This window comes from Budorcas taxicolor, chromosome 22 (assembly GCF_023091745.1).
Source record: "Budorcas taxicolor isolate Tak-1 chromosome 22, Takin1.1, whole genome shotgun sequence".
NCBI classification, from domain to species: Eukaryota; Metazoa; Chordata; class Mammalia; order Artiodactyla; family Bovidae; genus Budorcas; species Budorcas taxicolor.
Window position 1 is genome coordinate 42,176,144 of NC_068931.1, and position 25,961 is coordinate 42,202,104.

At 36.1% G+C, this 25,961-nt stretch overlaps 1 protein-coding gene across 1 annotated transcript in view; it reads left to right on the plus strand.

Annotated features, from left to right (window-relative positions):
• Positions 1-25,961, plus strand: part of ANKRD12 (ankyrin repeat domain 12) — a 60,229-nt gene that overhangs the window by 17,770 nt on the left and 16,498 nt on the right. Inside the window, exons 4-7 of the mRNA XM_052660454.1 lie at positions 2,250-2,396; positions 5,711-5,908; positions 7,115-7,257; positions 15,877-16,024. Coding sequence (XP_052516414.1) covers positions 2,250-2,396; positions 5,711-5,908; positions 7,115-7,257; positions 15,877-16,024 — 636 coding nt within the window. The remainder of the gene's footprint in view (positions 1-2,249; positions 2,397-5,710; positions 5,909-7,114; positions 7,258-15,876; positions 16,025-25,961) is intronic.

Genomic DNA, 25,961 nt, shown 5'->3' on the forward strand with positions numbered 1-25,961 from the left:
ATGGCTGAGGTAACTCAGAGAAAAAATATTGTTCATATGAATGTTAGTAATGAGTTTTTGATTGAACATTTGGAATATATCCAATTTGTTTATTCCTTTCCAAAATATAATATCTTTGTTCGTTTGGCAGCATGGAATTTTAATAATGAATTCATTATTTAAAGTTTTTCTGCTATAAACTGAGTATCACTTTAGAGTATATTCTTTTTTTAGGAGGTCATTGCAAGTATAGAGGAACATAATTGATTTTTGCTTTTTGATCTTAATCTTATTGAATTTACTGTTTAAAAATTTTTTGGCCACTCCTTCATGGCACATGGGATCCTAGTCCCCTAACAGGGATCTAGCCTCCATCCCCTGCATTGGAAGTGCAGTCTTAACTACCAGACTGCCAGGGAAGTCCTCAAGCATATTCTTCTTAAAACATTGTGTTACTAAAATGCAGTTAAAACCAGAAATCAAGAGTTTGCAAATGAGAAAATAAAAGAAAATTTTTTTTCCAAAATTTTAAGTGTTTTAAGGATAGATATGTATTTTTTATTTTGCTTCTTCTAATTACTAAACTGTACTTTTTTTCTTAAAACAACTTCTTTCTTTAAACTGTTATAAGTATTTTAATTTAAGTGAGAAGTACATTCATTATATTTAAAGATTTGGTATTCAGATCGACAACTATTAAAACAACAGTTGTGGTTCCTTATTAATTCTGAGAACCAAAGCATACAGAACATTATTAGGAAAAAGAATGTGTTTCAGGAAAAAATAGATTTCTCCAAAAGACCTATTTAGGGGTTTATAATAAATTTAGTAAGTTAGGTGTAGCACTGCTAAAATGGGCTTTATACTAATTGGATCATTAATGAAATGAAAAGTAAGGAAATAATATATTAGAACTATTAATAAAGGCTGACTTTAAAGATCTTGGAATTTTTTATTTCTGTTATGTAAAATTCTGCAAATATCAACAAAATGGACATTTTCGGAGCTATTGAATTTTGGGTGATTTGTCGGCAGCAGAGTATAAAAGCAGGCCCTTTGATTTTTCCAGGCCCTTAGGATGCCAGTTTGTCCTGATTAACTTAAAGTGGCACACTATAGGATTTTATGCCTTAAATAATAATACAGTAATACATAAATAGTATCAAACTTTTATTCATTTCTTGAAAGTTACTAGATCAATAAATGCTTATCTCCTGGAGTAGTCTTAACTGCTGGCCACATCTACGTGAGAAAAACAACAGTATTGACTACTAAGCCTTGTCTTGTACTCATTTTGCTATTTTACATTTGTTTACAGTTTTTATTAATTTATTTATAGTTTTGTAGCTCCTGTGTATACTGCAAACCTGGATCAGTAGATCCCAGATATTGGTACAGGATTTTCTAGGAAATAGATGCCTAGACAGTTAACAGGCAGCTCATCTCACAGGGCCACTTGAATTAATTCCCAGAAATGTCCTTAAGGAAAGAGTAACAGGCACCTATGTTTCTTTGAACTGTGGAATCCAGTTCCATCTGAATTTTCTGGCTTATAACGGGGAATATTGGCTCCATTGCCAGAGATTTGCCAAATAGCTAAATCTGAGAACTGGCTTTATGGTGGATCAAATCTGTTTGAAAAATTTTTAGACATTTTTGCATCTTTGCAGGATCTTTCTTAATTCCCCCAGCCCCTTTACACACACATATAGAATCTTTAATTTTGCTCAGTTTCAGCTTTGATTAATAGTCTTCCATGTTCAACTATCCTGTAACTGCAATAGAGTGATTTGGTGTTATTTTTCAGTAATTACTCTGTGTGATGTGCTTTGTCGTAAACAGCTCCTTACAGGATGTACAAATTATTAGTGGAATTAGGGAGGTAATGTGAAGGAATATTGCTATACAGGCTTAGGAATAATTGAATAAGATTAAAGTGAATGAAGGAGTTTCAGAGATGTAAAGCTAAGGAATGTTTGAAGTGTTATTTAGTAGAATTGATCATTAAAATACAGATCTTACTAGGACTAAATTTCCAAATGTTAATTAATTTTCTGAAAATTATATAATTAAGATGTTTTTTCAAAGCATTCAGGGAGAAAATTGCTTATGTAATAAAACCCTAGTGCTCTTTTGTCTGCCTATTGCAAGTTTCTGTTACTCTTGTTTCTCATAAACATGTATCATCTATTTTTAAAAAGTCTCCTTATGCTTTACTTTTGAGTGCTTAAATTTGATTCAGATTCTTACATATTTATTAATAATTCCAGAGAAAGAAGGTCCAGAAAAGAAGAAAACCAAAAAGGAAGCTGGAACTAAGAAGTCCACTCCAGTTAGCATTCTCTTTGGTTACCCACTCTCAGAGCGAAAGCAGATGGCACTTCTTATGCAGATGACAGCACGGGACAATAGTCCAGGTGACACTCACCATCACTGACCTGTGTGTTTGTGGTTTTCTTCACACTGTAGCTGTATCTTGACAGTTATTTTTAACTACTTTAAATGTTTGTCCTTTCTTAGATTTAATCAGTTTCTTATAAATTTGTAATCTTAACGTGTTTGTGTGACAATTGTTTATTGTCTGTCTCATCTGCTAGATGAAAAGGTATACAGGAGCAGGGATCTTGGCTCTTGGCAGACATTCAGTAAATGTTTGTCAGCTAAAATGAGTACAGTTGACCTTTGAACTGCACAGGTTTGAACTGAGTGGGTCCACATACACACGGATTTTTTTTCAGTAGTAAATACTATACTGCTGCATGATCCATGGTTGATTGAATTTGAAGATACTGAATTCTGGATTTGAAGGGCCAACTGTAAGTTGCACACGGATTTTCAAATGTGAGGAGAGTGGGTACCCCTGATCCCTGAGTTGTTCAAGGGTCAACTGTAATTTAGAATTGAATCAGTCCACATGAGAAATCTGCAACACACAGTTGTAGAACTGTGCGTGCCTTTACCTTCCTGCAGAAAGTTTTACTTCAGTTTCTATAGAGCTGCTTCTAGGTTTATAGTTTACTTTTATAGTTATACTGTACTTTTATAGTTAGCACTCTATTGTAAGCTGGTAATCTTACACATGCTTTTAGAAGCAAGAGTATAATTCATGTTTTATTGTTTAAGATCTGCTAAAATTTATTTTGGGCTTCCGTGTTGGCTCAACAGTAAAGAATCTTCCTGCAATGCAGGAGACACAGGTTCGATCCCTGGTCTGGGAAGATCCCCTGAAGAACGGGATGGCTACCCACTCCATTTTTCTTACCTGGGAAATCCCATGGGTAGAGGAGCCTGACATGCTGCACTTCATAGGGTTGCAAAGAGTCGGACATGACTTAATGACTGAACAACAGCAACAACAAAATTTATTTTCAAAAGAAAAATATCTGCAGTGTATTATGTAAATTTATTTCATGTTTCATTTCACGTTTCCATTTAAGATATTATGCTTCGTGTGTGTGTGTGTGTGTTTATTCAAGTATCAATAGTTTGCCCTCCTGAAATGATTAAAGATGGCTTACCAGCAGGATGAAGACAAAGAAGGAACAAACAACGAACTTGTTCATTTATTAAAAGAGTTTAAAAGGTAGAGAAGGTCTAGACAGCTGGGCTGGGATAGTTACTACATTGAGCAGTGAACTTAGTTATACATTCCGGTAGCTAAAACCAAGAGTTTTAAGTTGTATAAAGTTCTCATTGAGCAATGCAAGAAGAAAGTAAATCTCTTTGGAGAAATCTTTTTCTTTTAGAAAGAAAAGTTCCAAAAATTTGGAAGAAAAATTCTTTTCTTCAGGGCATCTTTGTATAACACTTGGGGTAACATGACAGACCCTGTTGAAATGCATTGACAAGAACACAGTTTTTCTAGTGAACTTTTCCAGTGTTGGCTCTTTGTTATTAAAAAATGGGACAACTTGGTAAAATTCTTAGAGTTTCTATAGATCATAGTTTCCATTAAAACGTAAGTATATCTATATCTTTCACTAACAAGAGTGTGTTAGGGCTTTCTGTTTAAAGTGGGGCATGTTGTGTTGGTTATTCTTCTGCCTTTCCACCCACAACTTGGGGAGACTGGCCAAATCAAAGTTATTTACAGTGTTAAACTTCAAATGTTTCTGAACATTTGAGAAGTGTTGACTTTGACTCAGATTAAATAGCTAGATGAGAAAACTTTTGTTTCTTAAAAGTGTTATTTAATACTATGAATCTCTATCGTTAGAGTAATTAATGCAGTAAGGCAAAAAGCTAAAAATCTTTCCTCATTTCCAATAACCTCTCCCTTTGAGCTTCAAGCCCTATTCATAATTTCTTCTCAGTTGTTTAGATATAAACATGTAAACATATCTTTTGTTGTTGTTTGTTTTTAAATATAATGATTAATACTGTAATACTGTTCTGCACTTTGTTCTTTTCATTTAAGGGTATATCAGTCCTCCTCATTAATACATGTATAGAGGGGAAAGCTTTTGAAGTATCAACCTGTTTGCCAGCTGATAGATATGGTTGTTAAGGTTCCTAGTCTTATCCATTACATAACTTATTTCCCATGTTTATTCTGATTGCCATTATGGGTAGTACTACTGTTATTTTGTCTGTGTTATATTACTTTGGTATGGCTGAGAAAATTTTGTATGAGTTAATTCGTTGCAAGTTGTTTGAATTTATTTTAAGTTCAATCACTAATTTCCTAAATAAATAATTTAACTATAAATATTATAATAATCATGTATTCACTCAACAAATTTGTGTAAGTACACTGTGTAACAGGAAGTCTTCTAAGCAGTCGAGATACAGTGATGAATTAGACAAGATTCGTGTACTTCTAGAGTGTATGTTATAGAAATTCATAGATAAACTAACTCAATGTACATTAAAAATCAAAAAGTAAACTTTAAACTTTTTTCTTACTGAGAAAAGAGGGATAATACTTTATCATTCCCATCGTGGCAGTTTGCAAGGAAGTCATTATATGATGCTGGAAAATTATTTTCTGTAGACTTTTTTTTCCTTAGAGCTGTTGTTTCTTTTAAATAGTTGTAAATTTTCAGAATTATTAACACTGTTCATATGTCTCGAATCCTTAATTGATTAAGAAATTATTTTTCGTTTTGTGTTTTTCTTAGTTCTGAAATGGGGAGGAGAGGACTTTTAAGTGTCATGCAGTTTAACTTTCTTGTTTTTGAGAGAGAAACTGGAACAAATACCAAAAGATAGAAATCAAAGCAAAGCACTATTTTCCCCTCCTTTATCAGCCCCTTTTTAAAGGCCTTTTTCTAGACTGTCCTCATTTCTTACGGATCATAAGCTTCATTTCATACTAAAATCATCTATGACTTTAATTTGTACCTAATGCTGGAATACATACTTTGTGTCCAGTACTTTGAGTAAGAGGTGTAAACTCTAGCCTTCAGTGTCATTTCATCTAAGTCTTAAAATAATATCATAACATGCCATGAAAAATGATTTTTTTGAAGTTTATCAAATTATTCATTGAGCAAGTACTTTCAGGGTAGAATTGACAGAGTGAAACATTTTTTTCTTAGTTGGCACATGCAGTATTTGATAACCCTAAAGGAAGATCTACTCTGGGTCATTATCGGATTATCCAAGTCTAGTGTCAGATTGTTTGGGTGAGAAGGTACTCCCTCAATCCAAGAAATTAGCACATTACCTGTAAAAACCTTTATATGAACAAAATATTTAGTCTAGAACTTTAAACTTTTCTTTCTTACAGATACCACACCAAATCATCCATCGCAAACACCAGCCCAAAAGAAAACTCCCAGTTCCTCATCTCGACAAAAAGATAAAGTTAATAAAAGAAATGAACGTGGTGAAACTCCTTTACATATGGCAGCTATTCGAGGAGATGTAAAACAAGTCAAAGAACTAATAAGTTTAGGGGCAAATGTGAATGTGAAAGATTTTGCAGGTAAGACTTGTAATTAAAGACATACTCAGGATCTAAAATTTTGAGATTATCACCTAAACAGACTCTGATTATAATTTAATCGACATTCTTTGTTCCTCTTTCTGAAATACAAGTGTTCTAAAAGTATACTTTAATGTAAAACTATTTTGGAGTTTGTACATGAAACCCTGATCTCTACTACAATTCCATGTCAGTAATCACTCAGATTCTTAAATATTAAGCTTCTGTTTTATCTGGCATATTACCATATAATTTTTTATCTAATTTGGGATAAAAATTTTGTCCGTTTTTTTGAAAATCAGGCAAATAACCCTCCAAAAGAAAGATCTTGAATCCATTTTCACTCCCATCAAGAGTATATGGAAGAAAGAAAAAAAAAAAAGGCATATGAGAGAGCCCTGGGTAGGGGAAAGAGATAAGTTAGTAGAAGTTTGGGATTACCAGTACCCTTGCCTGGAGAATCCCACGGACAGAGGAGCCTGATGGGCCACAGTCGATGAGGTCTCAAAGAACTGAACATGACTGAGCGACTTCATTTCCACTTTCACTGTTAGGATTAACATATACACACTACTGTATATAAAATATTAATAGATAAGCAAGAATCTGCTGTATACGGGGAACTCTATTTAATATCTTGTTGCAAGACCCTAACAAGCTTATTTTGCCCTTTTCTACTCTTATTTTATAATTCAGTTGATTATTATAAATTATAGCAAGTTTATATTCATCGGGTAAGCTTAAATGTTAGTTTAATACTTTTGTCAAATAATTTAGCCCCACGGGAAATAATGGGGCTTCCCTGGTGTTTCAGAGGGTAAAGCGTCTGCCTGCAATGTGGGAGACCCAGGTTTGATCCCTGGGTCAGGAACCTCCTCTGGAGAAGGAAATGGCAACCCACTCCAGTATTCTTGCCTGGAGAACCCCACGGAAGGAGGAGCCTGATAGGCTTCAGTCCACGAGATCGCAAAGAGTTGGACACGACTGAACGACTTCACTTTCATGGGAAATAATATTATTGTGGATGAACCTTCAGTAAAATTAGTGGTTTTCTTAGGTACTTATTTTCAGTAGCTTGTTCATCATTCCTTTTTCCTTCTGTATTGTGTGCATTTAGAATTACTGTATCACACATGGTTATATTAAAAGCATATGTGTTGAATTAGTAGAAGTGAACCATATGTTCAATTAATATTGTAACTTTAGGTTGGACACCACTGCATGAAGCTTGCAACGTGGGATATTATGATGTTGCTAAGATACTGATAGCAGCTGGAGCAGATGTTAACACACAAGGATTAGATGATGACACTCCACTCCATGATTCCGCTAGTAGTGGGCACAGAGATGTGAGTATGACAGGAGGAGCAGTAATACACATCTTCAAAATTTAACCCAGAGTAATTTAACTCACTTCTTAGTTGTACAATCTAGTGTCATATTTCATTCATTGCCTGACCAGCTCATTTGTGTTTTATTTTCCCTTTTTCTACCTTCTGTCTGCTAATTCCTATTATGGGTTTAGCATCTTTTCATAAAATCTATTTAATTTGATAATTAAGCAACTTGACAAAATTTTTATTTGAAGGGCCATTCCACCATCAGATAATTAGATGTAGTGATTAAAGCATATTTTACTTATAAAAATTTTACACTGTCATACCTTTTTTAAGACATTAATATTTAATGATTCCTTTGTATATAACATCAGTTCTTGAATTTTAGCTGACATTATTTGTTTAAAGATATTCAGATGCTTATATATATAATAAGACAGTTTAATCAAACATGATTATATATGCTTGAAATTTTAATGGCATCTTTAAATACCATGTTTGATTTGTTTTGATGCAATATTATGACCCATGCTGGGTTTTAAATTCCATTTGCATTTTCAGTCTCTGGCTTATTGACATCAAAGCCTACCCTGTCTTTGTTGTAATAAAGCTTCTGTTTTAAGCGTGTTTAATGCTTAGTTCCTGGAGAAGGCGATGGCACCCCACTCCAGTACTCTTGCCTGGAAAATCCCATGGACGGAGGAGCCTGGTAGGCTGCAGTCCATGGGGTCGCTACAAGTCGGACACGACTGAGCTACTTCACTTTCACACATTGGAGAAGGAAATGGCAACCCACTCCAGTGTTCTTGCCTGGAGAATCCCAGGGACAGGGGAGCCTGGCGGGCTGGCGTCTATGGGGTCGCAGAGTCGGACACAACTGAAACAACTAAGCAGCAGCAGCAGCAGCAGCAGTGCTTAGTTCCATTACTGTAACCTGGTTATAGCCGAAGCAAATCAACCTGGGCCACTGTTAGCAGTGTCTAAAGCAAAGGATTCTGTTCATCAAAGAAGTACTTTCTGTTTTTCAGTTAATTAGACTTTTATTGACATACTTGTGCATAGTTTAGAAAGTTGAAAAGTATTGCTTAGCTCAGAAAAATACCTAAATTCTCCCTTGTGTCCCTCCACCCTTCCTAGTACCATTAGCCAAAAGCAGCTGTGTTTCTTCTCTTCATTTCTAACAAGGTGTAAGCTATTTTGCTTTATTAAATTTTTAGTCTCTAGTTACTGACCCCTGCAAAGGATTTTAATATATATTGCTGCTCTGAGACTCACAGAGTGTACTCTAATTTATTTTGCCTTGGATTTTTATTTATTACCTTGGTTACTACTCAGCCTTGTTCTAATTTTTCTTATTTAGTTCTCTGTGTAAATAAATATTTTGTATTTCCTTACTCTCTCTTTCATAACTCTAAAATGCCCTGAATTAAGTCAAACACATCCATCAGTTCATTGTTTTTGAGAGTATCTTTGTATACAAAATGTCCTGGATCCTGCTTCAGGTGAGACTAGCTGCCCTAGATCTGTGGCACAGACGCTGTCCAAGGATTTCTCTTTGCCGTGAATTTCATGTGGGATTCTTTGTCTCTGAGATTTCCACTACATTGCATTAATTTCTCACAGCAATATTTGTGTGTTTTCACTTGGAGCTAAGTGTTGTAAATGATTCATATGTATTAATCACTTTAATCATCACAGTAAATGAACATCCTTTGGTGTCTGTTGTGGAAACTGTATGACCCACTACATTCCAGTACCCTTAGCTTCTCCCGGAGTTTGGCAAAACAAAGACACATGAGGTCATGTTAGTCTGAGACACTCCTAAGTTTATTAAACTGATAAGAGTCCCAAGTTAAGGGACTAAATAAGATAAATACCAATGTCTTCTTAAGACAAAGTGAGGTAATGATATATTAAGCTGGAAGAGCTCTTCAATACACTGTGTCTGCTCTCTGGTGAATAACATAGGACATGCTTTCTAACACCCTAGCTCAAATTTTGGTGTCATCTCATACCTTTCTGCTAGAAAAATCCCCCTTAGTTCTTTCAATAGCAGCAAACATTCTCAGCCTTATTTCCTTTTTTGACACAATAAAAATTTCAGGGTCATGCTGCCTGCCTTTAAAAAGCCGCTTTAGTTGAGAAAAAAAGGAAATTTGGTGAAGATAGATACAAATTCAGTTCTGGCCTGGCCAGTTTGCCAAATGTGTGGTCTCAAGTTACTTTTTTCCTCTCAACTTCCTTTTTCTCATTCAGAATAAATAATACCTATTTAAAGGGAATATTTGGAAGGAAAGAAAGACACTGAGCACATAAACCTACCTTGAAATCTAAAATGTTATAAAAATGTCAGAGGTCAGAGATTAAAAGGCTTCTATTGCTGTTTTTCAAATATACTCAAATATTTTAGAAACTAAAATTCAGAAATCTAAAAGTGCCATTTTCTCATTTAAATCTTTCTAAAAGACTTTTTCATAATTCTCAAGTTCAAATTTTGAAGAAAAATGAAGTCTACAATGTTATTTTTCCTAAACTGATCCTTACTGTTGTTCCAGTCTCACACATAACCTATGGGATAGCACTTAACTATATTATTTTTTACTCGTGTGCTTGTCTATTTTCTGCATTGAATATTGAGTCTCATACATATATAATTTATATTCTGGGTGTGCTGTGTTAAATACTGTATTCACTTCCCTTTTTTCAAAATAAGGATTATTGATAGTTTTTCAAACAGGAATAGTTTTTCTTCGAATGTTGCATAAAAAGATTTCTTGATTGCTAAATGTAATGTTAAAGAATTATGCCTTATGAGTAAGACATGTTTCTATGAATATAAGTTTCTAAATATGCACATTGCTGCAAAATATTTCCAGAAGCTGACCTTTGAGCTGATTCACTTACAAGGATTCAAACACTATTTCCAGTCTCTTTCCAGAGGGAGACTGGCATGCTGTTTCCAAGAGACCTTTGCTTTTCCTCCTACCAACATGCCTAGGATAGTAGGAGTCATAATTCAGAGCTGTTGAGGGCTATTTTCTCCTTATTCGTTACTTGTCCCCAAAGAGGAGGAGGGAAACGAGAGCCACCAAAAGCTCATTTGTGTTTATCGGTACCATATGATTCTCTAGCAAAGAATTAGATTTCTTCCGGTGATACTCATGATGACTGAGCCATCCATAAGACATTTCTAAGGTGGGAAAAACAGAAAGATAGCAGTTCTGTCCTAAATTATTTAGAGTAAGAGAAGATTACTTTTCTTAACATAGCTTACTAAGAACCTAATCTTTGGCCTACCTTTCTCAAGTGTATAGTACTTCATAATATATGTTCTTAGAATAGCCCTATTCCTGGTTCTGTTTTAGATACTACCTACCATTATTTTCTTCTTGTCTCAACATTTTTACCTACTTCTAATATGCTGCCTGCTATTTTAAGCAACTTTGTTACTTTAAATTCTTTTTAGAATAAGTAATTTTTTGCATGTGAGGAGGATCTGTAAAGTATTGATTATTTCAGTTCAGTTCAGTTCAGTCGCTCGGTCCTGTCCGACTCTTTGTGACACCATGAATCGCAGCATGCCAGGCCTCCCTGTCCATCACCATCTCCCGGAGTTCACTCAGACTCACGTCCATCGAGTCTATGATGCCATCCAGCCATCTCATCCTCTGTCGTCCCCTTCTCCTCCTGCCCCCAATCCCTCCCAGCATCACAGTCTTTTCCAATGAGTCAACTCTTCGCATGAGCTGGCCAAAGTACTGGAGTTTCAGCTTTAGCATCATTCCTTCCAAAGAAATCCCAGGGCTGATCTCCTTCAGAATGGACTGGTTGGATCTCCTTGCAGTCCAAGGGACTCTCAGGAGTCTTCTCCAACACCACAGTTCAAAAGCATCAATTCTTCGGTGCTCAGCCTTCTTCACAGTCCAACTCTCACATCCATACATGACCACAGGAAAAACCATAGCCTTGACTAGGTGGACCTTTGTTGGCAAAGTAATGTCTCTGCTTCTGAATATGCTATCTAGGTTGGTCCTAACTTTCCTTCCAAGGAGTAAGTGTCTTTTAATTTCATGGCTGCAGTCACCATCTGCAGTGATTTTGGAGCCCAAAAAAATAAAGTGACACTGTTTCTACTGTTTCCCCGTCTATTTCCCATAAAGTGATGGGACTGGATGCCATGATCTTTGTTTTCTGAATGTTGAGCTTTAAGCCAACTTTTTCACTCTCCTCTCTCACTTTCACCAAGAGGCTTTTTAGTTCCTCTTCACTTTCTGCCATAAGGGTGGTGTCATCTGCATATCTGAGGTGATTGATATTTCTCCCGGCAATCTTGATTCCAGCTTGTGTTTCTTCCAGTCCAGCATTTCTGCATATAAGTTAAATAAGCAGGGTGACAATATACAGCCTTGATGGACTCCTTTTCCTATTTGGAACCAGTCCGTTGTTCCATGTCCAGTTCTAACTGTTGCTTCTTGACCTGCATACAGATTTCTCAAGAGGCAGGTCAGGTGGTCTGGTATTCCCATCTCTTTCAGAATTTTCCACAGTTTATTGTGATTCACAGTCAAAGGCTTTGGCATAGTCAATAAAGCAGAAATAGATGTTTTTCTGGAACTCTCTTGCTTTTTCCATGATCCAGCGGATGTTGGCAATTTGATCTCTGGTTTCTCTGCCTTTTCTAAAACCAGCTTGAACATCAGGGAGTTCACGGTTCACGTATTGCTGAAGTCTGGCTTGGAGAATTTTGAGCATTACTTTACTAGCATGTGAGATGAGTGCAATTGTGCGGTAGTTTGAACATTGTTTGGCATTGCCTTTCTTTGGGATTGGAATGAAAACTGACCTTTTCCTGTCCTGTGGCCACTGCTGAGTTTTCCAAATTTGCTGTCATATTGAGTGCAGCACTTTCACAGCATCATCTTTCAGTATTTGAAATAGCTTAACTGGAATTCCATCACCTCCACCTAGCTTTGTTCATAGTGATGCTTTCTAAGGCCCACTTGACTTCACATTCCAAGATGTCTGGCTCTAGATTAGTGATCACATCATCGTGATTATCTGGGTTGTGAAGATCTTTTTTGTACAGTTCTTCCGTGTATTCTTGCCAGCTCTTCTTAATATCTTCTGCTTCTGTTAGGTCCATACCATTTCTGTCCTTTATCAGTTATTTAGATTAGGGTTTTTGTAGCATGCTTGAATGAACTGATTGTCCCATCATAGGAATAAATATTTTAAAAATTATTTCCTAATAGGTATAGAAAGCATTCAGCAATATCAAGATCTTCTGTTTTCTCAAACTAGGACTCTAGCCTAAGGAAATAAGGCTAGAAATGTGGTGGGGAAATATTTCAATTTGTGAAGATGTTCACTATACCAATATTTATAATAACTAAAGGTTTTTGCCTTCAGTTACCTTCTCAAACCTCTCAAATGATAGTAAGGTGAGATTTTAAAGAACATGGACCCACAAAGAACAGATGAAACAGGAAACCAGTATTTAGGGAGATAGAAATTTGAGGACTGAGTGGTGACTACATTAAACAGGGTTTGGCAAACTTTCTGTAGAGAGCCAGATAGTAAATACCTCCTCCCTTCTTCCCCTGCTCTTTTTCCTGTGTCTTCCTTTATATTTCTCCTTTATCAATTTTTTAAAGTATTTTATAAGAATATAATTATTCTTAGTCAGCAGGCCAGATTTGGCCTACAGACCAAATTTACCAGCTCCTCCTGATTTAAAAAAGTCCAAGAAAATTGAAGCCAAAGCCATTTCAGCACAAAATCCCAGAAAAACTGAAGCTCAGCAATTGATGGCTGGGTTCACCAGGAAATGCCTGTTGAATAAGAAAACAAGAGGATTGAATCAAACTGTTTTTGACCCTCATAGCCCTTCTTAACCGTTCACAGGCAGATGACTACATCTCCCTGGCAGATTTGATTTGATTGAAGGTTTATTTTCTAAGAAGTATAAACCATACTGTCTGGACTGACATACTACAAGAATAGTTGGAAGTAAGGATTAAATGTCAGCTTATTAACATTAAGACCTCAGCCAAGCAGAATGGTGACAGTAAGACGTGAATTGAGAGATTTCTCCATAGAAAAATGAGCTAGCCAAGAGGGGCTCCGGTGAAGTGGCCCAGCCATATCACATTAGCACAAAGTCCACCTATCAGCAAGTCCTACCTAGGCCTAGAAAACTTACAGAAAGTCTTTTAGTTCCTTAGTCTTAAATGTGGACAGCCATTGATCACCTGACCTTTGAGAAAGGCCTCTGATATGGAAGGTAAAGACCAGAACAGGCAAATAGAAAAGTAGTCACTTGGAGGACACAGACCAAGAGAAACTTCAAAAAAAAAATTTCATTACCTTTCCCAAAGAGATGAGAGTTTCTTGTAGCCATGAAACAAAAACTGAAGGCTTGCTAAATAACGAAAATTAGCAAATTAACAAAAAAAAAGCTCTTAGAAATTAACAAAATGATAACAGGATGAAAAACAATATTGAAAGTTAAAGTTGAGAAAACCTCCCAGAAACCAGGAAATAGACAAAGATGGAGGAGGGGAAATGAGAAAAAAGATTAATTCAGGAGATCCAGTGTCGTAAAGAGTTCTTAGAAGACAGATCAATGAAAACACAGGACTTTATCAGATATAAAAGCAGGAATTTTCTCAGAACTGAAAGAACAGGTGTCTTCAGATTGAAAGGGTAATTGAATGCTCAGCCTGAATGTTAAAAAGACTGAGGTCAAATTTCATTATCCTGGGATTTCAGAACCATAGGGGCAAAGGATGTCCTCTAGCTTACAGAGAGAAAAAGCAAGTTCCATGTAAAGGTGAAAAGAATCAGAATGGCGTCAGACTTTTCAGTAACAGCACTAGAAGCTAAAAGATAATGCTCATGCCTTTAAAATTGGAGGGGAAACTATTCTATGTCCAAAGTAAGTATTACTCAAGTGAGGATAGAGTAGAGGTATTTTCTGACATGTACAAAAAAAATCTTAGATTATTTAACCATTTCTCAAGAATCTCCTGGAGGTAGTGTTTCAACAAAATGGCATAAACCAACAAAGAAGATACGATTTAAAGAACTCAACACAAAACTGAGGAAAGGGTGTTTCTAGGATGATAGGATGAAGGAAGATGACAGATGAGAAGCAAATCTAGACAGCAGCCAGTCCATTTGGAAGTAAGTGAGAAGGCTTGGAGAAGGACTTTAACAGAAACAGTGGTTGTGTGTGGAACTGAAGGGATCTGTGCTTGTAGCAGAATGGGAGATGAGTTAAAGATAAGTATGTAGAACACTGAGCAAATGAAAAATGAAGATAGTTAACTCTGGGATAAAATGACTTGTGTAAGAATGAAAATTTAGTCATGATATGCTACTTGGTTCAGTATTTATATTAGTCATAGTATACACACACAAAATAATATGACTGTTTTGGAAAGTTAGGAGGAGGGGGAATGGTTATGTATAGGAGTACAGCGGTGCAGTTGGTAAACGAGAGCTGAATCCCTGTCTTCTATTGTAAGACAGTAGACAACACCTAAAACTGAAAAATATGGAAGCAGCATGCTAGGTGTGATATTTAAGCATTCGAAGATAAATATCAGGGACAATTGTTTCTCACTAGCACCCTTGAAAAGCTATTTGATCTTATAAAAAATAATTTTATGAAAATACGAAAATTGAACATTAACAATTGATCATGAGTTATTTGTTTTCTTTTTGTATTCTTACATTTCAAATGTTCTGTTTTGATGGTTTATTCTTCCATAGCCTAGAAACAATTTTTCATTTTTATTTCACTGTGAACCATTGTTACTCTTAAATACTTTCATTTGTTAGAAATTCCTGATTTGTAGCATCTTGTTTAATGTTGTTTTTTGAAAAAGATGCGCTATATACCAGAACACATCATAGTTGCGTATTGAGAATACAAAGACGAACAAAGATTTCACATAAAGTTTGTGGTCTAGGATAAGGGCAGAAATGTGTTAATAAATTATAGTACAGATTTACCTATGACAGAACACACTCATGTCACTGGAAATAAAAGCTCAAAGCAAAAGAGATGTCACGGAAGCAGAATTAATAATACTTCCCAGCTATCTGATGAGGAATATGAGTGAAAAGGACTTCGCTGGTGGTGCTAGTGGTAAAGAATCCTCCTGCCAATGCAGAAGATGCAGGTTCGATCCCTTAGTCAGAAAGATCCCCTGCAGAAGGGACTAGCAACCCACTCCAGTATTCTTGCCTGAATAATCCTATGGACAGAGGAACCTGGTGGGCTACAGTCTATGGGATCACAAAAGTGAAGGACACAAATCAGTGACTAAACAGGTACTCAGTAAATATTTGTCAAATGTTTGATGAAACAGGAAGAAAAATCATGAGATTCAGTGCTAAGATAGCCCAACCTCAATTTTAAGGAGCAACTGTCTTGGTAGTAGATGCAATCAGAAGGGGGATGGCAGTGAAAATGGAACTTGAGAGTAATTATGATTTAGAATAGATACTGGGGAAGGAGGCAGAGTAGACGGAGCAGGAGGAGACTATGCATGTAATCGGGAGAATGGTTGAAATAATGCAGTCTACGAAAGGACTGAGTCTTCCTACTGTTCAATGTTGCAGATTGTGAAACTGCTGCTTCGTCATGGTGGAAACCCTTTTCAAGCTAATAAACATGGGGAGCGTCCAGTGGATGTGGCAGAAACAGAGGAGCTGGAGTTGTTGCTGAAAAGGGAGGTGCCTTTGTCTGATGATGATGAGAGTTACACAGGTTTGTTCCACATGGTCTCCGTTCACCTGTTGACATGCTATTTTAGTAGAATGTTGTACTTCTGCTTTGTAACACCTAGCACTCTAGCTGTTCAGAATGGTGAGTTTGGTAACCTCAGTTGAGGTCCTGTCTCCACGTCTTCCGTGTAAATGGAGTCCTGATGCTCTTGCCCTATTTCTGTGATTTCTTTTCCCCACAAATTGCTGATGTCAGATTCGAGCCTGTTGCAGACTCTCTCCCCATTAATAGTTACCAGCACTGCTACACACTGCCACTGCTAGCTGTACCACGTCTGAATTATTTTAATCCTTTTATCAATTAGAGCACTACTCACCAGACCCTTCCTGGCATTGATGAGTCACCTTTGTATTTTTATTTTTGTGTTTAGGTGGTTGAATTCTGGTCATTGTTGTAAAATTGCGGCACAATTTTACAATCACAGTTTTAAAAAGGGAAGATCCAAGAAGAGTATTTCAGAAAACTTTTGGCATACTCAGAGTTTTTTAAAAACCGATAAGTAAAAAACATACCTGCTCCAGGACTGGTTTCTGTTGTGGAGGGGGGAAATAGTTATAAAAGATATTAGATCATTTAGCAAGGATTTTGGACAGTAGATTAGTGTTGTTTCAGTGTAAATTCATGAAATTGGCAACTATGCTGTAACAAATAATATCTTTATGTCTTGCAAAATACTCTCTGAGGTATATAGGGTAAAGAGCCATTATATGTGTAATTTACCCTCATATAGTTAAGGAAGAAAATGTATTTATACACATATGTTATATATAGAAAGAAAGTATAATGCAAGAATAGTAAAGTGTTAATAGGAAAACCTAGATAAAGGATTCATAGTGTTTATTATTTTTTATTTTCTAACTTTTTGTGAGTTGAAATTATTTCCAAATTAAAACTAAAATACAAATTTAGATCTGTTGAAAAGATCTAAAGCTGACAAAGACAGTAGCAGTAGTCATTCCTGGTACCCAGATTATAATTGGGAAATATTTTCTCCTAAAAGAAAGCCAGACTTTCTTGGAAAACAATGGATGATGCTAAACTAAGTCTAGGGCAGGAAATATAGAACATCTCCTTATTTCAGATTTCAGGTTTTGTCAGAAGGCCTTAGACAGCTTGGAACAGTTCTCCACTGGCCAAAAATGGGAAAGTTTGAGCTTCAGTAAGGGTGTTAATTGCAAAGATTTGAAACCCATTGAACATGTATAAATTCATGAATCTTTCATGGTGAATTTTTAAATTAATTCATGGTTACCAAAGAACCAGTTTGTTATCTTAAAAAATAGGCAAAAAAGGGGAAAAGTCAGTCATTTATTTTGCTTCCATATTCCTATATGAACTCTTAACACTGGGTAACCTCATTATGATGAGAAGAAATGTTTTCTTATAAGATTACTCCAGCTAAAAGAATGACAAGAGAGACTGACCACTTTGCAGCCCCCTGTTAGTTGATGTCTGGGAGCACTGAGCATCAGTAGTTGCCAACATTAAATTAGAAAGAGGATGAAACCCTTGCCTGCCCTCCTGCTGGAGAGACACTCTGCTCCTCTCCTCAGTCCTCCGGGTCAGATCCCGCTGCCATTGGCAGGAGGGGCCCAGACAGAGGAGTGTGCTGAGCTGCACCCAGCATCTTCTCCCAGCTGGATTGTACGAAAAGAGGGAGGACTTGTAGAAAAAAATAAAAATGACTTAAAACACCATGTCAGACTTTAAAAAATGGACAAGACTAAAATTTTAATTGTGTACTTAATAGGTACTTCTCCAGGGGAATTTTGTACAAAACTCAGTTAAGGTGAATAGCATATAAAAGGTTCAGGATATTGGGTTTTTTAAATACAAAGAAATTATTAAGATGATATATTAGGGGAAATGCCTGGTATGTTTTCAGTAGTTCTGAAAGGGGCCGGCAATAGTGATTGTTCTCGTATTCCACTTAGGAAAGGATCAAGGCTTCTGCTTGACTATCACCCGTCCAAAAGGGGGGCTACTTATAAGGAGAAGAAACATGGGGGAGGGAGGAATAGAGAGAGACAAACATGTTATTTAAAGCTTTGACAGCAGTGTTTAGTAGTGGAAATTGTAATGATGGGAGCTAAAACTATAGGAGGAATTGTAAAGGTGGCAACATTCCTTTTTGTGTATATTTTCTCTCCACCCTCCAATAAATGTAGACTGAAGTGTTTGGTACATAGACATTGCTGAACAAATATTTGTTTAATTGGAGGAAGGGGTAATTGGGCCTTAGGGATTATGCCAGAAGCTTCCATTACCCACAAATCCAGAGTCGCTGAACCTGTAGACTGAGTTTGTCCATTAAGGAGACTGGGTGAGTCTGGGAACACCTGGTCTGGCAACAGCAAGGTCTCCTCTGGTGCTTCAGCATGGAGGGGCCATCTGTGAGCTTGGAGGACATAGCTGGTGAAGGAAATGGAGATACTAACATGATTATCTCCTAACCCCTGTCACGTCTTTAATTTCAAAGTATTTGTAAATCCATCTGCCAGGTGCAAACTGAAAGTCAGTTGAAATCTTTGCACTGTATGAAATAAGGATTATAATAACTGAATTATGTAGTTTCCATAGGGAAGTAAGAAAATAAGATTTGAAGAAGAGAAACATTCTATATGATATGTTAATTCTCCCATTTATTATGCCTATGGACTTTGTAATCCTGGTGTCTTCAGAAAACAATAGCAGTGAAAAGCAGCTTTGGTTAAAAATCTTTCTTTGAGAAAGAAGTGCTGCAATAAATTTTCCCTTGGAAGAAGTTAGGTATTTTATTTGAACTTACGTGTTTCATTAGAGTAAAGCACGTCTTTTAGAACCGTTTTTTATTTTCACTGATACTGTTTCATGTGTTCATCAGCTATGTATTGATTTTTCAGCATACTTATTTTCCACATGGTGAATGTGCCTGAATTATTGCTTGATCAAAATCCCTCAAGGAATGATTTAAAAATCATCAGTAAAAATCATCCGTAAGTATCATACAAAGATTTTGAAGTTGCTGAAAAAGACTGATGAAAATACCCAAATTTATTGTTTAATTTACATGAGGTCCTTGTCAGATTAAACGTCTCTAATCTAAATTCAGAATGTATTAATATTTAATGGAGTATTAATTTGACTGCCCATAGACATTTGTACATGTAAAGCTTGACAGCATTGTTACCCATTTTGTATGTACGTCATCCATGTGACAGATACACTTTAAGTGTTGCAAAGTTAGAGAGTATAACTGGTTGTGGATTTCAGAACTTAAATTTGGAGTAGATAAAGAGGCATTCTGTAGGAAACATTTTAGAGTTTGGCTTATCCCATTAGGTGTTGTGCTTTGTGACAGTGCTGCACAGAGGCACTGTTCTGCAGAGTGTCAGGTCCTCAGGGCACAGAGCTTGTGCCAGAATATATGCCAGTGCACGGCTTCTTTCATCAGAGAGGAGAATGCTCTGACAAGAGGTATCTGTCCGATGAGCTCAGAGTGTGCTTGTGACGTCGCTGATTTCCTCTGATACAAGCCTGTTACTTCATCATTTCATCACAGATTAGTAATAATGTGCAGGGTGGCCCAAGTTCATGAACCTCCTTGAGTAGTCATTTTATGTCATGCACATCAGATATATATGATATTGTTGGAGGAATTCATGTCCTGGTCAGTACAACTGATTTGCATATAAGTGTACAACACTTAAATCTGCATAATTCTGTGGTTTTTTCCCCTGACCTCTGCCCTTTTTCCACAATCTTATTCCATATTACCTTCCTGACAGAAATTCTATCTGATAATAGGATTTGCTACAGATATTTGCTTCTTGCTAACCTGCTGAATCTTCCCTGGTGGCCCAGAGATTAAAGCATCTGCCTCCAATGCAGGAGACCGGGTCCGATCCCTAGGTTGGGAAGATCCCCTGGAGAAGGAAATGGTAACCCACTCCAGTATTCTTGCCTGGAGAATCCCATGAACTGAGAAGCCTGATAGGCTACAGTCCACGGGGTCGCAAAGAGTCGGACACGACTGAGCAACTTCATTTACTTACTTAACCTGCTGAAAGCTGAGTCATATTCCGAGAACTAGACCATGCTCCTGAACCAGAATTACGGTACCAGAGAAGTGGGTGACTCTGTGTTGCACTGTGCCCCTCCCCATGCTTTCTATACTCATTAATTGCCCAAGATTCTGCTGCAGGTTTGCAGACCCTGTTTTATTATGTAAACAAAGTGCCCAGTGGGTAAAGTTGAAAATGCCAGGCATTGTTAAAAATAATTGTTCACCCTTTTCTTACATTACTTTCACTGCCAGTAATCTGGCCATGTTTATTAAGCCACTGCTATAAGCTTTGCTCACTTGCATGCTTCGGATTAAGCAAGGAAATACTCCATCATAAGTAGGCAGTCTGTGTTTAGAGTCTACCATGAGACAGATTAAGAAGTTTCTAAAAAGACAGTGATATGTTTACCTCTGCTGTTTGCTGAGTGCATTTCTGTGTTATAAAGTACACAAAATGACCAGTAATTCAAAGCCTTATTTTCTTAATGTTAAAAGATTGTAACTATTCTAAATATATTGTCATATTTGTTAAACTCATATCCTCAGTTTTATATTTCAGGAACTATGAAAATATGACCATTCATGCAGATATGGAATTAAAACAGTTAATAAATCAAGAGATTCAAAAAACAATTACTTAAGTCAAAATAGACCAGAAATTTTTATTAAATGGATTATGTGATGTTAACAATTAAACTGTAAGTAGGAGGAAGACCCACCTGAGGAAGTTTTAAAACAAGCTTCTTTTAACCTTCAAAGCATAAAGACTACAGGTAGAGGTCACATAGAGTAAGCACTGTGCTTGGTGTTCAACAACTTTTATTCTTCACCCATCTTACTGTGGTATAGGTGCTTACAAGAAATGAAAAGGCATGTGATGTGCAGAGGGCTAAGCATACAGCATAATAGGCAATAAGATTTTAGTGATTAGTTAAAAGAAATTCTGTCACCATGTTTTGCATACTCTGCTTTTTCTCCTCTGTTTTGTGATATATATGGTACACTTTATACACAGAGTTCTGATTTTAACTCTTCACACGTTTCTCTAAATATCACCAACTACTTCTACCTGAACCTTAAACAGCCAAAACCTCTATAGTTCTCTTATTTGAAAGCCAATACTTTAAAATCAATACAGGTTTTATCATGCGTTTTATGTAGATTCATTATATCAACCTAACTCTAAAGCTTAAGAGTTTTAAATTCAAGGTTGAATGTCTTTTTAAAATTTTATTTGTCAAATTTTGTTAAGTGGAGAAAAAGGGAAAGAAATTATTGTACCTAAATTACCATATTATAAGCATTTGCTCTTTAGTAGTGTCTATAAAAATTGCATAGTTCTACATTTTTTACTTGCTCATATATCAGAAAAATACATGGGAAATTGTGACTGCAGCTAGTATGTTGTTTGGATGTCTGCAAATGAATATGTCTTTAAATTTTTGTGTTACATAAAATAATAATCTCAATATCTCTCTTTGAAGTTTATCTAAATACAATCAAGAAATTTTAAGTGTATTTGCCCTACATATATAAAATGGCTTATTGCAAATTCAGAATGAATTGATTTTTTGTTAAAAATATATTAGCTTGATGGTTTGTCTTATAAACTGCATTTCTACCAATGCCTAGCAACTTAAAGTGAGTCTGTCACATTATTTTAGTCCTTGAGATATTGCTGACTATTTAAGACTAAAACTCTCTGAAGGGTACATTTGGGCAGAATTCTTAAAAAAGACCTTTAACTTAAAATATTACATATATGTATACAAATAAATGAGTTTAGCCTTAGCTATATCATCCTGTTTTACCTACTCATGGTTTAAAGGACCTCCATGTAATATATATAAAAATATATATATGCATATATATATATATATATATACACACACACACGTATTGATGGAATAGCCGAGACTGGGTGATTTTTGTCAGTTTCCTTTAGTGACATCAAATTTTTTGTAGTGATACCAGTCATATTTTCAGAGGGGGACAGTCTTGATTAATTTATACTTTATAGACTTCATTTTTGTGTGACTGATACATTGATAGAAAGGCCATGTATAACTAAGGGAGTGTACAGAGTAGTGGGGTACTTGGTTTTACTTTTTATGTCAATTTTGCTTTTAGACATAGTGTTTTCACCTATTGATTATACTCTCTTCTCTCCCCAGCTCACCCCTCAATTCTTTGTTGTAACTCCTTTACCTGTACCTGTTACTGTAGAAATACAGTGAAAATATATTCCCATATGGCATACTTACTTCCAAATAAATGTACTAAACGTGACTACTTTTTTCCTATACAGTAAAATTAAAATAACTAACCTTTACTTAGGAAAATTGAGGTTTATTTTATTTTAAATTGAGCTTTAGAAATGGAGATTTAGAATAAGCTGTATAAAATTACCCAATATTTTATTTTCCTGTCTCTAGACTGCATTTTACAATCAATTTAGGGATATGGAAGCTGTAAAGATATGTTTCCTAAAATGCAGGTGTTTTTTTTCGAATGTTACTTCCTTGACTAGAACGTAAGTTATATTTATGTAATCAGGTTCGGTATACTGGTTGTGGTTAGTAGAGTATTGCGGAGCAAAGCAACAACTCAAATATCCCTCCCAGTGGAGCCCTGGGGGCTCTGAAGTTCAGAGTCAGCTTGTTGCAGGCGCATTCTCAGCAACAGACTGCGGTTAGAGGGACCAAGGAGCACATGCAGGGGACGCCTGCTGTAGAGGTCCTCCATTAAACTGCTGAAGAAACCAGTTTTTCCCTTTATCAGTATGAAAAGAAATCCAGTGAGTTGAGGAAAATCAACTGAAAGACAAACAAGAAGGGCCAAAATGAACAAGCACAACAGTTGATCTGGAGAATGAAAATTACATAGGAAGCAGAAGGGTAAGTTCTCAGTGCGCTTGGAGACTCTGGGATAGTGGTGGGGGCTGTCGATCCAATAACCCTAACAGGCCACCTTGAAAAAGTTGGCCAGGAAAGTCCTTGAAATTCAAAATGTTTTTCATTACTGAAAGTAAGCATTCCATATAGGGTTAAATAATAAACTGGACATCGCTGAAGATCTAATTTGAGATCTAAGAGAAGGGCAACACACAAAACATTGAAAAGTACATTAGGAATATGAGAAAAATGGTTTAAAAAAAAACCGTACCCAGCATATCCAATATTATTTTTAAATAATAATTGTTGGGAAGAAAATAATTTTTTTAGTTGAAGAAGATGTCTCTTAACTGAAGAAAGATATTTATAGATCAAAGGGGAATGTACAAAGCAAAAACAAAAAGCATGAAAAGGGAAAACCCCACATCAAGTTACATCACGACTTCAAGGATAAAGATTGTTTAAAATTTTACAAACTCCCAGAATCAGAGGCACAGAATCAGAGTCAGAGTGACTGATTTCTTGTTCTTAAAAGCTGTTGTGAGAAGATGGGTGCAGCTTCAGGCTCAACGTTGTATGAAAATTATTTTGAACCTAAAATTTCATTCGCAACTAAAGTGCAAGGTTAAAAAAGTCTAAGGGGAAAATGCAAAGATTCAGATTTTGATGAAAAATTCCCAAGTGACAGCAACGAGCAATTGTCATATTTTAGAACAAAGTGTCAGAGGTATTTGTGAAGAATTTATCAAGAAAGGAGTAGATTATAGTACACATAGTGTGTGAATTCGATTTTGAGAATTCACCGTGTCATGTAAATATCCCCTTCTGTTCTTTTGTTCTTGTAATTTTTTGTTGTTGAAAAAATCATTTGCCTGATAATTTTTCTCAAAATCTGGATTTTGCTTATTGCATCTCCATGATTTCAATTTATTTTCCAAATAAGGCCTTGAGATGTACAAGAACGACTTTCAAATGTATTGCATTTTTAATCAATTAAGTTTTATATTTTGTTATTTAGCACTTTTTCACAGATAACAAAATGCTTTAATGAAAAATTTAATGCTTTAATGATTGCTTATTTCTCACTTGTCTCCCTCATTTCCCAGAGAAAATTGAGATGATAAACATAATATTTTTTAAAGGAGCTTTTTTATCAGAAATAATTCAGTAAACTGTTCTAAATACAAATTCAAACCTAGTAACTAAATAAATAGTAGAGATGAAAAAAGTTGGAAACAAATTGAAAATGGTGTCATATCACGATGACCATGGCCATTTTCAGTACAGGGGCTTGAGGATTTGGATTCTTATGTGAAGTTCTCACTATCCTAAGAGAGGTGGAGCAGACATGTTTGTTTTTACTACTGCGCCAGAATTCCAAGACCAGCTTTATCCATAGTCCTGGGTAAAGTAAATAAAAAAGGTTTAGGACTCCTTAGGGAAGAAACGGGATTTGAACCTAGTCTGCCAGCAGAATGGCATCACAGAGACATAGAGTCATCTCTGGGGTCCCAAACTGGCCAGCTTTAGGAGAGCCATGCAGGGTCCTGATTGGCAGTACTGAGAGCCCGCACGCAGAGGAGCGAGCCTGGTGGGCGGGTGCAACTCAGTGGCCAGGGCCAGGCTGCCATCCTCCTCCCGGGATAACTCCACACTGTCATCATGGTATATCATGATTATATATTAACTCCGTGTAACATGCAGCCCTTAAAAACAGTAACAAAGAAAATGCAACTTAAAAAGAAAATGTCTGCAACTATTGAATGAAAAAAAGCTGTATATGAAATGGGACATGCTGTGTTTGAGCTGCCTTTTGTTACATTAGTTGTTTTCACACCCTGAAGTCTGCCTGAAGTTCCTAATATTCAGTGCTGTTGCTGTGAGAAGTCTGCTCCCCTTTCCCAGGTGCTGACTGGAGAAGGGTACCTGCACCCTTTCAACCGGGTACCAGCAGCCATCTGAGCCATCATCAGGCTGAGTCACTGTTACTCTGCAGAGCTGTGCTCTTTTCATCACATCACACCTCCCGCTGAGCACTTTGTGCCTAGAGAAGCATACTAAATGTTTACTTAAGATTGATTCTAGTGTCGACTTGAGGTGTTAAGGAATACACAAGGGAAAAAATCATTCCCAGTTCCAGTTAAACTTAGCTAATGGGAAAGAATATAAATAGAATAGTTATATACAAACCATAAAACATAACTCCTTAAAAACTGCAAGGGGAGAAAAGTCCTCAAGAACAAATTGTAAATAAGGTGCCAACAAGGAAAATAACACCTGTCATATAAGTACATATTCTTGTATTTATTTAATTGAGGAGTAGAACAAATACTACTTCCAAAACAGCTGTTCCCTTTTTTGCACCATGAAGTTCTACAGTTTAATGCTTTGTATTGCAGTGTTAAGAACTGGGAATGGAGTTATGCTTACAAGCAACTGTCATTCTAAAAATGTTCTCTTTTTAATTCCACATGTCAATATAACTGTCACTCAGTTGGCACTTAATAGTATTGGAATATTACCACATCTTCTCCACATCTCTCCAGAGCTCTTGTCCAGTGCTCAGAACCTTACAGACACTCTAAAATGGCGTCTGCAATTTGAATTTCCATGTAAACAATATTTGAGAGCTAGATCACTTTTAGGGAAAACTTGATGTATTCAGATAAATTGATTACCTTTATATTGTTATATATTTAGCCAAAAAAGTGAAGTTTGATGTTCTCCTCTTTTGGTTAGAGTCTTCAGTTTTCTTTAATTTTACAGGCCTGGGTTTTCTTTTCCGTTGGAGGCTCCATGCATACAACATACACTTCAGCTAAGAAAAGATGCCCAACTAGGAAGGAAAAAATCTATAAAAGAACTAAAGAATAAAGTAGCTTTTTTCAAAGTATATATCAGTCTATCTGTTACAATCTTGATTTTGTGATTGGTGGATATATTTCTTCTTTTTTTTTTTTTTTACTGGTGGTAAAGCTGA